General features: G+C 39.4%; 1 protein-coding gene across 1 annotated transcript in view; it reads right to left on the bottom strand.

Annotated features, from left to right (window-relative positions):
* PPIL2 (peptidylprolyl isomerase like 2) overlaps positions 1-14,440 on the bottom strand; it is a 72,170-nt gene that overhangs the window by 44,815 nt on the left and 12,915 nt on the right. Inside the window, exons 6-8 of the mRNA XM_080559835.1 lie at positions 11,061-11,112; positions 8,788-8,879; positions 8,138-8,227 (exon numbers count right to left, since the gene is read on the bottom strand). Coding sequence (XP_080415961.1) covers positions 8,138-8,227; positions 8,788-8,879; positions 11,061-11,112 — 234 coding nt within the window. The remainder of the gene's footprint in view (positions 1-8,137; positions 8,228-8,787; positions 8,880-11,060; positions 11,113-14,440) is intronic.

The following is a 14,440-nucleotide window of genomic DNA, read 5'->3' as shown; positions in this document are numbered from 1 at the left end:
CCAACAGGCAACAGCAATAAGCGTGTATAGTAGGCTCCTCAGAGAGTCTGGAATTCAGTCCCAAACACATTACACACATTTTGCCTACAGAAGTTGCTAACAATCCTAAACTGAGTCTACCCTATACTAGTGAGAAGAAAGACTGAGCAGCTGAAATCCCCCAGTTCTTTCCTTCATTCTGTGGTTTGGTATAACATCTAAGCAAATTCACATTAGTTATTTCCTTCTATTATAACAGTGTTCCTTATTTACACATGCCCTGTGAACTTTTGTAATTCATTTCAAAATACAAATAAACTTTAGAGCAAGTCTTTGCAGTCAGACCTGTGGGTTTTTTATAGTGAAACCCGTGCTTACACAATTACTTTAAAATATATACAAAATAATAAAAATGGCAACGAAAGTGGTATTATGAAATCTCTGTTCAATGACCACTCAAGATAAAAAGCAAAAATACACAGCCCATTAATTGTAAGTCTTTACACTATCTCTAGGCAAATTTCTACACAACTTTGACCCTTTCTTAGAGAGTGAGGCAAGGAATGCTTACTGGTGATCTAGGTTACCTTATACTATTACTAAACAGTCCTTAATCCTTCCTCTTACAGTGACTTCAAGGGCTTTTCCTCGAGCTCCTCTGTGGCACAGAAAGGTCAAAACACCAGCCCAAGAATTTCTGGAAGTTCCATTTTACAGAAAACAATTCAAGACCTAAAATGTCTTAATAATATGCTGCAGTTGTAAGTTCAGGATAAAAATATTGCAACATGTTATGCATAGGACTACAACACTGACACAAATAGCATTATCCCAAATAAACTTAACAAACCTTCTCAACCCACCCCTGTTGTTAAGAAGCTCTGACTATTCCATCTCTGGTAAAAGTAATGATTAATACAAGAAGAGCTGGTAGCTCCATCACTTATTAAATGATCTAATTATGCCTTTCATTCACCCCTGAAATTGTATGCTTCCACCAGAGAGTATATTTTTAGTTTTAGTGCTGGTAGTAAAACCAAAACACGTTTATAAACTCAAGCTGTGCTAGTCTGCACCCCAATGATGACCTCCTGGCTTTCTTTTGTTCCCTTTACCGATCACCACGTATGTAATCATTTTCCATTGTTAGCTGCCCCAATATACCCACTCTGATAGATCTTCATCTAGACGCAGGCAGCCAAAAAATGGATATTTTGTCTTGCAGTGGAAACAGATCATCTTTAAATAAATCTACTAAGCAAAAGGAAATTTGGACCTGTTCCTTCAACCATTTTTATATCCTCTGACACCTGTACTCAGCCATATTTCTTATTTTGTGTCAATAAAAGTAAGATCATCTTCACATACATTTTAATGTACGTATGAATAGAGATAATTCCAGCCTTGCTCTCTGACAGTCAACGAGACACACGGAGAAAGTCAGGACAAAGGGCTCAGCGTGTTTCCAGAAGACACAGCCCACCTCCTCCCAGGCATTCTGCACTAATCACAAACTGCAGCTTCCACTGACAGAAATCATCGCCTTGCACAGAAATGTGCCACCACTAAAGACGAAGAAAAGTAGACTGCTTCCCCTTTCCAGGAAAGGGAGAAAATAATCCACGTATTAATATTAATGCAGACAAATGGATTTATAGCAATCCACATTTCTGCCATTCATGGCAGAGCTGAAGGGCAAGACTGACTCCTGAAAGAGGCTGCTCAGGAGGTACAGACGAGAGGGGAGGGAGGGCAGGAGACAGCAGTAAAGATGAAGCAGATAACTTCACTATGTTCCTCTAAATAAAGCTTCTAGATTTACTGATTTATACTTTGTTCAAAAATAAATAAAAGTATACTGTAATTACCACCGCCTTAAGAAACCAAGTGTTTGTGCTCAGGGTAGTGTGACTCAGATTAGTTCAAACTGTTTCGCAGCCACAATTCATTCAAATGTTTACTGCCTTAACTAGCCTAATTGCTGGCATTGAGCAATTCAGTAAAAATGTTTATATTCTCCCTCCCTGCAAGGTATTTCTCAGACTCTCCAAATCTCCACTGGCCTCCCCACAGGCAACTTGCCCATTGCGGTGAGGTTGCTGAAGCCCACGGCGCAGCCTCCTCTCCTCGTGCACCACAGCTGTCCCACTGGGACACCCAGGACAACCCCAAACCACCACGACAGAACTGAGACCAAGGTCCTAAGCCCTGTTCTTCATCACATTCAGATGGGCTGCCGTGATAAAAGGTTTGATTCACAGTATTTTCCTTTGTTCTCCTGATTCCACAAACCAGGAGTCTCACCACACGCTGAGAAGGCAGACAGCCCGAATGCCTATTCCAAAGCCAGGTTGCCTCTGTCAGTGGAAAACAAAACACGAAACAGTTCCTCAGGTTGAAATCTGCATGTCATCTTACAGACAGCAAGTGGCTGGCTGACTCCTCCCTCTAAAATACAGCACTGGGCTACACTAGAAGCTTAATTACGACTAGATAAATGTGCATACTGAGCGTGACAGAACTGCACTAAATATTAACTTAAACACAGAATACCATTTGCTTCTACTGTCCCCAAGAGCAGAGCACATCTGACCAGCCCAACCTGCCTGCAGGGCTCACAAACCATTTCCTTACTGATGTTGTTCCTACAACACAAGATATGCATCTTTCAGGTAGCTTTATATAAATTCGCAAAGTGCACGTTTTTTTCTTCACTCAAGGAAGAAACTGTCTAAACATTAATAATTAGCCTGCCAAATCCCTCTCGTTGCATCGATGACAGTTACTGGGCACAGGATCATGACAGTCTAAGCAAGACTGGCATGCCGACCCCGCAGTGATGGCAGACTGACGTACCTGCCTCGTCAACACCTTGAGTTCTGCTGAACCAGCAGCCTCTCCTGTTCCTCTCCTGTTTGGTGAGAGGCCGGCCTCACTGGGGACAGAGCTCCCACGATTAAGGCCTAAAACCCAAAGGCCTAAAGAAGTAAGTTTTGTGTAAGTGCACAGAAACCAGAAGGTGAGACGAACCTTGAAGAATAAGTTGGCCTACTTTTGTTTGGTTAAAAATATGTACTCAAATTAGCACAGGGACCAGTCCCAGGGTCTTTCTTATTGAGGCTACAAACAATAAACTGAAGTTTAGCAAATTACTAACACAGATATAGACTTCAAAGGGTTGCTAACAATCACAACTATTTAGAATCTCATATTTGATGTTTTCCTGAAATCTGAGGTCTGAGAACAATCTCCAGTTTTATTCCACTATTCCACTTTTTTTTTTCTATCATTTTTTGGTTTCAATTTAGGGAAACAGCTCAAACCCCATCTATCTGAAGAACCATACATACAACCCCCCAAAGGAGCAGGTCAAAACTGGCACAGTTTTAGATTGTGTGATTTCTTAGAGGCCTGATTCCTCTCCTACCATTCAGCAAGATACACCATTTACTGAATTACCGCCAGGAATGTTACCGTCAAACGACAAAATTTAGAAGTATAAAACCCGTATTACCTTCCTTGATAAAGCCAGATTCCAGGCATGTTAAACTTCAGAGAAGCTTTCAATGTATTTTAACAAAATGACACGACTGCTTTCCTAACAATATCCAAGTGTCATTTAAATTTGAAAACTGTAGTTGTGGATAAAGGCACTCAGCCCAAGCAGGCAGCCTCCCCGTTGGCTGCAAGCAGCCTTGGACACAGTCTCCTCAAGGGCTTTGCCTGGACTGGAGAACAAGATGGGAGAACACCTATAGCTTTGGATTTTCACTCCAGATCGGGGCCATATTCACCCTCCTACCCTGTTAGCTACTAACAAGCAGCTCACGCAGACCACAGCCATGTCGCTACCAGCCACTCTGCACATACATTTGTGCAGGATTTGTTCTCAAAGAGCCCTCACGCACAAGGGAGAGAAAGGCTGCTCTGACCTCTGTCACACACAGCAAATGAGAAAGAGCTCAGGAGCGAAACATCAATTAACAGTGTGCAGCTCAGCTACCTCCAACTTAGTTCATTAGTTATGCTTCCTGCCACAAATGCCAATGGTGTTTAACAGCTTGTCAGGAACCTTGTCTTGTCCACGGCTGATTAGGTTGAACAGAAACAGTAAAATCGACACGAGGAAGCATGTAACAGTACTTGCCTTTTTTTTCCCCCCCTTTTTTTTTAAACCAGGAACAAACCTTTAAGACAATTTCAAAGTGAAATGATGAACAGCAACGTTATCCGAATAGGAAGCAGAAAAGGGAGGTAAGAACACTGCAAACAAGCTTCAACAATACCAGCCTTCCTATCACAGATACCCAGCCCCTACAGATCTCTAATTGCTTTACATCATATCTTACCCATTAAGTAGAACCAATAAGTCTTGAAGTACTTGAGCTGTCTGTCATCTGGAAGCACATTTATGACATTTGCAAGGAATGCTATGATGTTAGGATAAGCTGATCATCATTGAAGGTAAAAGTACAAATGCATTTAGAGTTAGGAGAAACATGGACAAATTATATCAACAATACTCCATTTAGACAAGAAATGAACCAGTACATTTGAGAGGAAAAAATGGCTGAAATACTGATAGTAAAGGGAAAGAACTTGCAAAAAAGTAACAGCTGCGCTGTAGAAGACGGAAAGCTTGACCGGAGTTTGTGACAAGATCACACACCTAAGAAAAGGAAAATACAGCTTGGGGGTAAAGAGCTTCAGTCTAAAAAAAACAAAACCAATCATACTAAGACTGATGGAGTATAGGAAGGGTTTCATGTGTAATAATATCATGTGTACTACTGTCTTTGTCAGCAAGATATTAAACCAGAATCCATGACATCTTTTGCCTGAATAACTACATCCAAGTTTATGTCAGAGTGAATTCCAATTTTGATAATTTATCTCGCACACCAGGACAGAGTATTATTCTTTACCTCCTGCCCTAAGCGGCTTGAAAACATTGCCATAGGTTGATGAAAAACTGCCATGCTATATGCCCCAGGACATTTGCATTTCAACAGGGAGCAAAGCAATTTCTGCGTTTGTAAGTGCAGGAAGCATTCTGGTCTCCTTTGCAAAGAGAAGCGTATCATAGACATAAGATAGTGGTATTGATAATTAAAGATGTGATTTTTAAGTTCCAGATCCAAAATAATTTCTTTTTTAACATGTAAACTTAAAAGCAAAAGGACACAAAAAACTACCACTAAAAACGAAACAGTCCAGCTGAGATGGTGCTCACCAAAAAAGATAACAGAGATGGGTTGTGATTAGTGTTTGAACAATGTTTATCACTCAGAATGGAACAAAAAGAATTTTATGCAATTATCTCTTTTCTGGAAAAAGCTTTTTTTTTTTTTTAAATTACATGCATTAGGAGACAGAGGTCAAGTTTGAGGTCAATTGCTATTCTGGTAACAGAACATCCCTAGCAGCTGTAGAATTGCCCTTTCTGTATCAATAAGGAAAAATGTGATCACACAAATAATCTGTAAACATACATTATTCAGATTTTCCATTTATCATGTTGTATTTCACTACCACACACAGGTACCCCATCTGCTTCCTAGGACGTTCAGAGTCAGACTCTGGAAATGCTACTTTCTATTGCTAAATACATCTGTTACAGACAGTCCTGTTCAGCTGTTATTTGCAAAGCAAGGAATGTTTTTATAGCAACTTCCTTTATATCTACCTTTCTGACAAACAGCAGGGTCAGTGTTACCAACTCACGCTCAGTTCCAGCTCTCTCAGATAGCACAATATTCAATTGACATGGGGGAATGGGAAAACAGCAAAGTGATACATTTCAACACAGAATTGAAAGTTGGTTTTTTTTTTTTTTTTCATAAAAAGCAGGATTTGTTATAGAGCTCTAGAGCCACAAATTGAAACACAACAGATTGCAGTCACGAACTCTGGCTAAGAAACAAAGCCACAGGTGGCAGAGCTTGGCAGTGTGAAGCCACCACACTGCCTACAGTGCTGTCAACAAGAGAACTTAGAAAGGGGACGCTGCTCTGTCTTTTAACAATTTATATGAAGAAAATACTATGAGAAAATAACAACAGGTTCCTACACCAAATATACACAACAATTTTAAAGCCCAGACTAGTCATCCCACTTTGGGTTGTGTTCTGTACTCAACTAAGTAAGCTGGGGTGGGGCAGCATTTGACTGGAACAAGTTAAAATCTCTGTATTGCTGCACGTTTGTAGTTGGTGTTGTGCAGTGCACTAAAAGGCAAAATGGCCAAAATCACTTCCAGTCCAATCCCAAAGATGGCAATGGCTTTACTTTTTCTAATCTAATTTGAGAAGAGTATACCACAAGATTGTACAATACAGAGGTCTACTTAACACCAATCTATAATGAGCATTTTACTAGAGATGAGCAAATCTATTTATGCACTATGAGCATCATCCTAAATGAATGTGTGAGAGGTACAGGAATGTGTGGCAGTGACCTTTGTTAGCAGCTAATGGTGATATTACTCCAAGCAAAAAAGAAACCCAACATGTCAAGAAGAGAATGAAGATGGAAAATATGGATAAAAATGCATACAGGTAACATCAAAATTTTTGCTAGTTACTGCATTTTGAGATTTAGGGGACTATAGCATATGTTTGCTTTTATGAAAAATAAAGCTAGGCATATAACAGCAACACACTCTTTATATATACATTCAATTCCAACCCAAAATATTTTTAAATGACTGCGCATTTCAATTATTCGTTCAAAATCATTTGGTTTTCCATACTGATGCACAGAAGTATTTTTTGTTCACTCATGTTGTCATTTTTCACTGTTCCAAATCCATTAGCAACCAGGCAGTTACATTCAAACAACATTCTGTTGGGAGCTTTCAATATGAAGAGCTATGTTTTTTGCATTCATTGGATTAAAAACATTTTACTTTGTAGCATTAGTTTGAACAGTCATAAATCCCAAAGTGAACAGGGGGGAAAATATTTATAAACCTGCTGTTCAACACAGGGGAATAAGGAAGAAGGGATACATTTCATTTACATTTAGACATAAATGAAAAATATTTTTCTATTCAAATTAGAATGTATTAGTCTTGGTTAGTGGCAATTAACTGCTCATGAGGGATGCATACTGACTCATGACTCCAGTAATAATAACACTTGATTTTTTTTTCCTATCTTGAAATCTTGCAAAGTTAAAAATGCTTGCTTTTAAACAAGCTTTAGACCTTATACTAAATTTCATCTGTAAATAAGTATTTTTAAAACTCTAAGATACTTCTGTACATTTTTACATTTACAATGCTGTTTTTAATTTAGGTTATGATATTGTTAAAAATCAGTTAAAAGACCAACAGAGGAATCTATTCAAAAAAACCCAACATTCTAAGCAAGCACATAAAATCCTGTGGTTTGCTGCTTAATTACATTTATGGAAACAGTCTGTAAAAAGTGCTTTTCTGATGCGTTCACTGTTTTAGGTATCTTCAGAAGATTTATATGGACAATCAACTTAAGTCCTAATATAAAGTCTTCTACAAATAAATTTCCTAAAAGTCTGTATATTTTACATTATAAAAAAACACGTCTCCTTTGGTAAGAAAGACCATGTAGTGTCAGCTGTCTAGAGTCGAAGATGATTCGGGACATATCTTTCCCTTTCTTCTATTCAGTCTTTTCCTAATGTACTTCTGTTAAGTCTCACTGTAAATCAGTGGTGTCACAACAAATTTTCAGGTAAGATTAAGAGGAAAAAACCCAACCCCACAACTTTATGCATGTTTATATAACTAAAATTTATTATATATTCTTGTATTCAGAGACAACGAAACAGTGCACAACTGCAAAAACATTTGTTAAAATTCTCATTTTTACATTGTATCATAGACTTTTTGTGCACGCTTCATTTTTTTCTTCATTTTATAAAGTTTAACAGTCTACTTATCTACAAGACACAAAAATCACTTTGTCAAGCTTTGTGTTATACGGAATCTTTGTGGCTCATCTGAATAACAAAGAAAACAGAGTAATTCTTTTTCTACCCCTTTCCAAGACACAAATACAGAACAGCATTTCTCTGTTCATTTATTCTATATTCGTGCTGTAACACTGGACATAATAGCATTTCATTATCTGAAAAAAATTGTAGCATAAGACATGTAATGGAGAGAAAAGTTTACCTGCAGTGTCACAATGTCTTGCCGAGTGAAGGGCTCATCAGTCAAGAGATCTTTGTAGCTCTTTGGTTTTATGTTCAGCTGCTCAACTGCCTAGTGGCCACGGGAAAGACACAGATATTAAAAACTGAATTATAATGTGTAAATATTACAAGTAAATATATGATACCACTCAAACCTTAAAGGACTACTGATAAATAAAACAATTTCATATTCATTCTCAACTGGCAGCTGCAATATTTTCATTGTATACTTTAACAGATGAAAAGCCATTTAATTTGTACGAAATTTAACAGCTTTGTGTTGTGATTTAAAAATAATAATAATAAAAGAACCATGCAATCTCAATTTCCTAGGTATACACATGATTTTAACCAAATTCATCATAAAAGTACCATCATAAACTTGCAGTTTTCTAGGTTAAGTATTTTACAGATGGTATAAGACAGGCAGCTTTAACAAGGGGTCAGCATCTCCCCCACTGTTACCACAAGTCAGACAACAATTTGTGAAGTTGGTCCATCTCCTAGTACTTAATTTCCTTGGCTGTAAAACAAGAATGAAACCTACCTACCTTTCTAAAGCTTTTTGCAATCATCAATGAAATGCATCAAATATAAAATACTAATTACGAAATGCAACAAACAACTTACCTCATAGGCAAACACGTTCCCAGTTGTCTTGATGGCCACAATATGGGAGTTATTGGTGAATACAGTAAACAGCACTGGACAGTGGTATTTACCTGATGGAGAGGAAAAAAGCTTGAATTTAGCATGAAACCCTTGCAACTAGTTTGAAATTGCTAATTTCTGTTATTTCTGTGAAGGTTGTTTACATTCTTTTTTGATATGAAGTGTAAATTCTGTGTGTTTTTAATAGTGTTTTAACTATGCTTTGATTTTTCAGTGCCAAACAGAAAAAGTAACACTTAAAATAATTCAAAACCAAGCAATGAAAATGAACTTCTGAAATCTACTGCTCTTAATTTCCCAACACAACTTTGTCCAACATGCTTAGTATCTATTAAGTATCACCATATAGTTGTTATTGTTGCAATTAAAGCTCTATTGAGAGCACCAGCCCTCTACCTTACGGTGCCCAGTGCTCTACTTTCAGTGTTGTTCACAGGAGTACACGGTTAGCTTATATGCAACGAAAGTTCACAGCAGCTGCTGTACTTTTAAGAGAGGAGAGCATTTTGTATTCAAATGTGGCAAGCAGAATGCCATTAAATCTGAACACGTTATTCAATAAGGAACGCAGCTTCTGCTCTAATCAAGCTGTGAATTTCCCCAGGAGGGTCAGCATAAATATTAAGCATGTCAACAACAAGCACACTGATGGAAGCCAATCTATGAGGAAAAAGGAAAATGTCTGGATGAGCTCAGCAGAAGCAATTAGAAGAAGGTTATTAATACTTGATCAGTTTGCTAGACTTGGGGGTTTGGGTGAGATTTTGAAATAGGTTGGGACTGTTTGGTTCTTTTTTTCCTAATTACCATCTGAAAATCAAAAACAGCAGGGAAACCAGAATAGAGATTGCTCACAGCACCTGCAAAGACAGGAAAGGCAAAGACCTACAGAGTATTTACCAAGCAACTCATTGGCCAGAGGAGGCACTCTGACCTCCATTGTGGAGGTTCAAGTAAAGGATGAGGATTTTTTCTGTTGATATCACTACAGTTGAAAAGGAAAGACATTTTCACAAGGGCATGAAATTCAGGAGGAAGATTAGAAAGGAATTTCTAGAAGTGGCATGAGGGTATGGCCTAGCTGATGGATGCAGAAACACACTAACGAAATGTGGAGGCTCAATCCAGCTGCACAAAAAAGAGCAAATCAGCATGTTCTCACTTCTAGCAAAAGCAGAGTGGCTGAGGTTACACTTGTTGATCTGAATAAATGGTAGTCCACTAAGGAGGGATCTTTAATTGGAAGAAACTGCAAGATCTGAAGACATTTTTATTGTATGAGTATGAACAGAAAGATTCTATGTACATAGCAACAGTTCTACATGTTGAGATTTAAAGAAAAGCTGGCTGATAGACAGAAATGCAATATTTTAGCCTCTCTTTTACTGCATTTTCCCTCGATTAGTTAGTGACACAGCACGTGCCTTTGTATGGAAAAGAATTAGAAGACTGCATAGCTGCTGTCACCCCACCCAGCATTATGAACTGGACTTCTTCAAGGAAAGCACAATTATTACAGTATCTTTCAAAAACCTTGGCCACAGTGACTACTGATTGTATTTAACATCCTGCTCTTGAGACAGATGGAACACGAAAAGCAGAAGAAATCCATCAACTAGAGTACAGACCTTGTAGTCCATAGACTGGTAAGATAAGGAGACAGACACTCCAGAATTTTATTCCCACCTAATCTTTCCCACTCTCATTTCAAAGAGATCATTACCTGCCTTGCAAAAGATAAATTCATCTCTACTCTTCTATTTTATTACTAGCATCCTCTCTTTCATGGCAGATTTTATATTGTTAATCCTGCAGAAATACAACTCGAGGCTGCTTTCTTGTGTGCCACTATTCATAAAATCCCATGTGTTCATTTAAGACTAATTAATTTTATAAACAAAAAGTTGCTCCAATCCAAGTGAACAGCAAATAATGTCACAGTATAGTAACTTGTCTGTTTCTGAAATTTTTCTTTAAAGCAAACACTACCTTATTCCAGTAGTAGCTATAGTAAAAAAGCTAAATAATTTACAGCTCCCCAGTACACAGAAAAACAGAAATGGGGCTAAAAATGTTGATCACAGCAAGCAGTTAATCTACTCAAGAAAATAAAAGCCATGATAAAGAACGCAAATTATGTAACTTCACCGTGGGCAAGACAAACCAGGATTTATTAAAGCATTCATTAAGAAAAAAAAAAAGAAAGAAAACCAGAAAATTAGTGTACTTACCTTCACTGTTTTTTGCAAAATTCAACTTTATAAGTGATTTGGCATCTAGTTTCTAAAGAAAATGAAGTATTAAAAAAATTAATGACAACAGAACCTAACCATGGAAATAACAAGAAACTGTAACATCAGTGCTAGTATTTTAATAGTATATAATTTATTAATAATACATTGCAAGTTGTCCAAATCTTCAGAACCCTGGGAATTTAAGTTAGAGACAGCGCACAAGAACAAGGCTCACGGAGCCTGAGAACTGGGATATGATTTATTTATGGTGTTGTAGTCTGACACAGCACAGGGCTAAACAAACCGAATAAGCTCGGGAGGTCGCACGACTGTCCTAGCACAAATTGAAAGGGGAGTCTGTATGAAAAGCAAGGAGGCAAAGCCTGTCGCTACTCATCAGATGAGACAATTTGGGAAGGACCTCTGATGAGGGTCACAGAGCTAGCGAGTTATTTGGGCAATTGAGCTTACTACCTTTTCCGAGATAATTGTAATTTTGCTTTCACATCAGGAAACTTGTTCACATGCCCGAAATGATACCGCTCCTTCAGCGACACGTCGAGGCAGGCCGACACATGCCGGTCATTCAATAGGGTCAGGAGGCGATGCGGGCACAGGGCTGGTGTTACGGGGCACATCCTGACCCCGCCGTGCCCCCAGCAGCCTGCCAGAGGCACCCGGACCAGAGACAGCCCCAAGCTTCAAAGCTGAGTCGGGATCTCAGATAGAAAAAACCCCACCGATGGTATCAGCTGGCAGAGAACGATTCACTGCCAAATTGATTGTTAAAAGCACACACTGCACAGGCCCTTCAGAAGAAGCAATCAGTTCTTTTCTCTAAACATGCACCTGAGCAGCTCGGGGAGGTTTTTATAACCCAGACAGCTCTTTATAAACAGATACGAGCGGAGATCTGCCAGCCGTGGGGCCGACACTGCTAGCTCCATCATTACGACAAACAGCGATAACAAAATCACGGGAAACCAAGTCAGTGGGGTTTTTTTCCTGCCTAATCAAAATTCATATTCTTGGTTCAGAGAGTACGTGTTATGACAGCTGGACTCTTTCATTTACAGGAAGGCACCTCTCAAATTCTTTTTAGCCAACTGGCAGGCTAATTTGCTGCCAGAAAGGTAACCATCTCTCTAATTTATTAGCAAGAAGTGTAATGTGGGCTAGTAGGAATAAGATGGAGAAGCGAAAAGAGAGGCCAGGTTAGGAGGTATTTAGTTAGGTGCTGGAAGACTGGTGCTGCTGCTTTCCTTAAGCAGATTCCCCAAAAAAACATCACCACCAATAAAGCATCACCTGCACACTGCTGGGTTACAAAGAAAGACAGCAAAGGCAACAGCAGGTCTGAAATGACTAAGGGAATGCAGAACTTTATTCATTTACTTATTTATCTTCTTACTAGAACAAAATTGTCAAAGAAGTAGTAGGGGAATAGTAGAGCTGCCAAAATGAACATAAGATCCTGGACAGATCTGTTCAACCTAAACAACTTATTAACACAAGGCAGCATCCATCTGTGCACATGTTGTGCAACAGCCCAATAATTATGTTCCAGAGAAAACTTCTTCAGAAATACCTCCGCAAACACCTATCGTTTAAAGGAAGGCTTTTGAATGATCTTCCTGGCTCACTTGAGCTATCCGAAAAACATGAGCAGATCATCTTTAAACAAAAATGGAAACAGTTTCCTAAGAAACAGTTTAGCATGGTTGAAGAGTCAGATTTAAACATTGACAGAAACTTAGCAGAGAAGACAGACTAAACTCCTGTACAGACTTTAAAGGCTGCAAAAGCTGCACTACGCTGTTTCATCTGTCAAAGTTAGAGGTGCTGCCAAGTCCTTGGACTCTTACTCTGTACCCAGGGAAATCGTACAGTATTTCAGGTCACCTCTCTCCATAATGGAGAACAAGGTTAGTTTTCAGCATCACTTACTCATGGTGCATCAGCTGCTCGTGCTGGCCTTTGCTCCTCACCAAGACGAGCTCTTATACAGCCTTACATGTCAACAGTAAATAAAAAAATAGCAATTTTCATATAAGAGTTGAAACATATGCACTGCCTGGAGTCTTTTTTCCAGGATGAGAGCTCAATATGATGAAGCGCTGCATGGACATCAAAGGGCGATGGCCTCAGACCGCCCTCCTACCAAACCCATACTAAAGAAGTGGCCTTGGCGTGTCAGCTCTTGAGCAGCACCGTGCTTCAGCTCAGCTGGCAACAGCTTCCCCCCGAGCTCTCCCCTAAATCACGAGGGAAGTTCCTCCTTCTGATAAAGGACGTTGTTTGTGCAATCTATTTATGGAGAGGCATGGAAACGGGCTGAGCCTTGTCTATGAGAAAATGTGTGAAAAATCTAATCAGGGCAACAGCTCAGAAATATTTTGAGAAGTTGATGAACGCATCTAATGCATGGAAAGACAGGAGGGAGATTTGTCAAAGGAAATCTTTGGAGCACCAGAACAGCAAAACCAGGCTCTGATTTGCTACAAGGGATTGCCATGGCCTACAGAGGCAGCTCGGTGCCCGAGACCACCTGCAGCATTGGGCAACTCCGCACAAAGCACGCTCGGAGGGGGAGCCCAGCCCGCAGGGCAGGACTTCCAGTAGGTCCAATTTCAAACGGTGTACACATCAACAGAGGAAACTGTGAAAGAACATGAGATAGAAACCCGTATTTTATCCCCCTTGCCCCACCCTGAGTTCTTGGTTTCATTTGAAAACAGGGTTATCTCACATGTGGGTGAATCTGCTTTTATTTGTTCTCCAGCAAAAAAAAAAAAAAGCCAAAGCTTCCTAAGCACTGCCAGGGTTTGTTGCCATGGAAATGACCATTACGCCACAAACAGGCACCAGCCCTCATGAGAAGAGACAGCAGGAGTGAATGAGCCCTTAAATGAGTTAAAGTACTTGCTTTCCTGAATTCCGTATTAGTAATAAAACGTGAGGGAGCTCAAATATTGAATACACAGCTCGAGTTCAGAACTGTTTCTGACCCGAGTTCCCCCCCACTCATCCAGTTTCAGTCAATTTCCAGTGAAGAAAGGAAGAAAAAAAGCAATGGTTATTAAAAACACTTGATCTAATTAAAATTCTAAATTCATAATAAAAATGAAAGGCCACAAGCATGCGCCACTTCCCCTAAGCAGAACCAAGAGCTGTATATTCGCTTCTAAAAATATTTTATGCAGGAATGCTGGAAAGCAGACGCATTTAACGGCATGTAATGCCAGCTGCTCCACAGCAAGGAAGAGCTAACACAACAAACCCAAAACCCATGCGAGCTTTTTCCTCGGCTGACTCCTCTCTCGCAGGCACACTTCCACAAAGGCAGCCAAGGCTACTTTTGGCCGTGACCTACTTTC

Source organism: Anser brachyrhynchus (genome assembly GCF_964034855.1).
Source record: "Anser brachyrhynchus genome assembly, chromosome: 17".
Lineage (NCBI taxonomy): Eukaryota > Metazoa > Chordata > Aves > Anseriformes > Anatidae > Anser > Anser brachyrhynchus.
The sequence above is the reverse complement of the archived record's forward strand: the minus strand, read 5'-3'. Positions and strand labels throughout refer to the sequence as shown.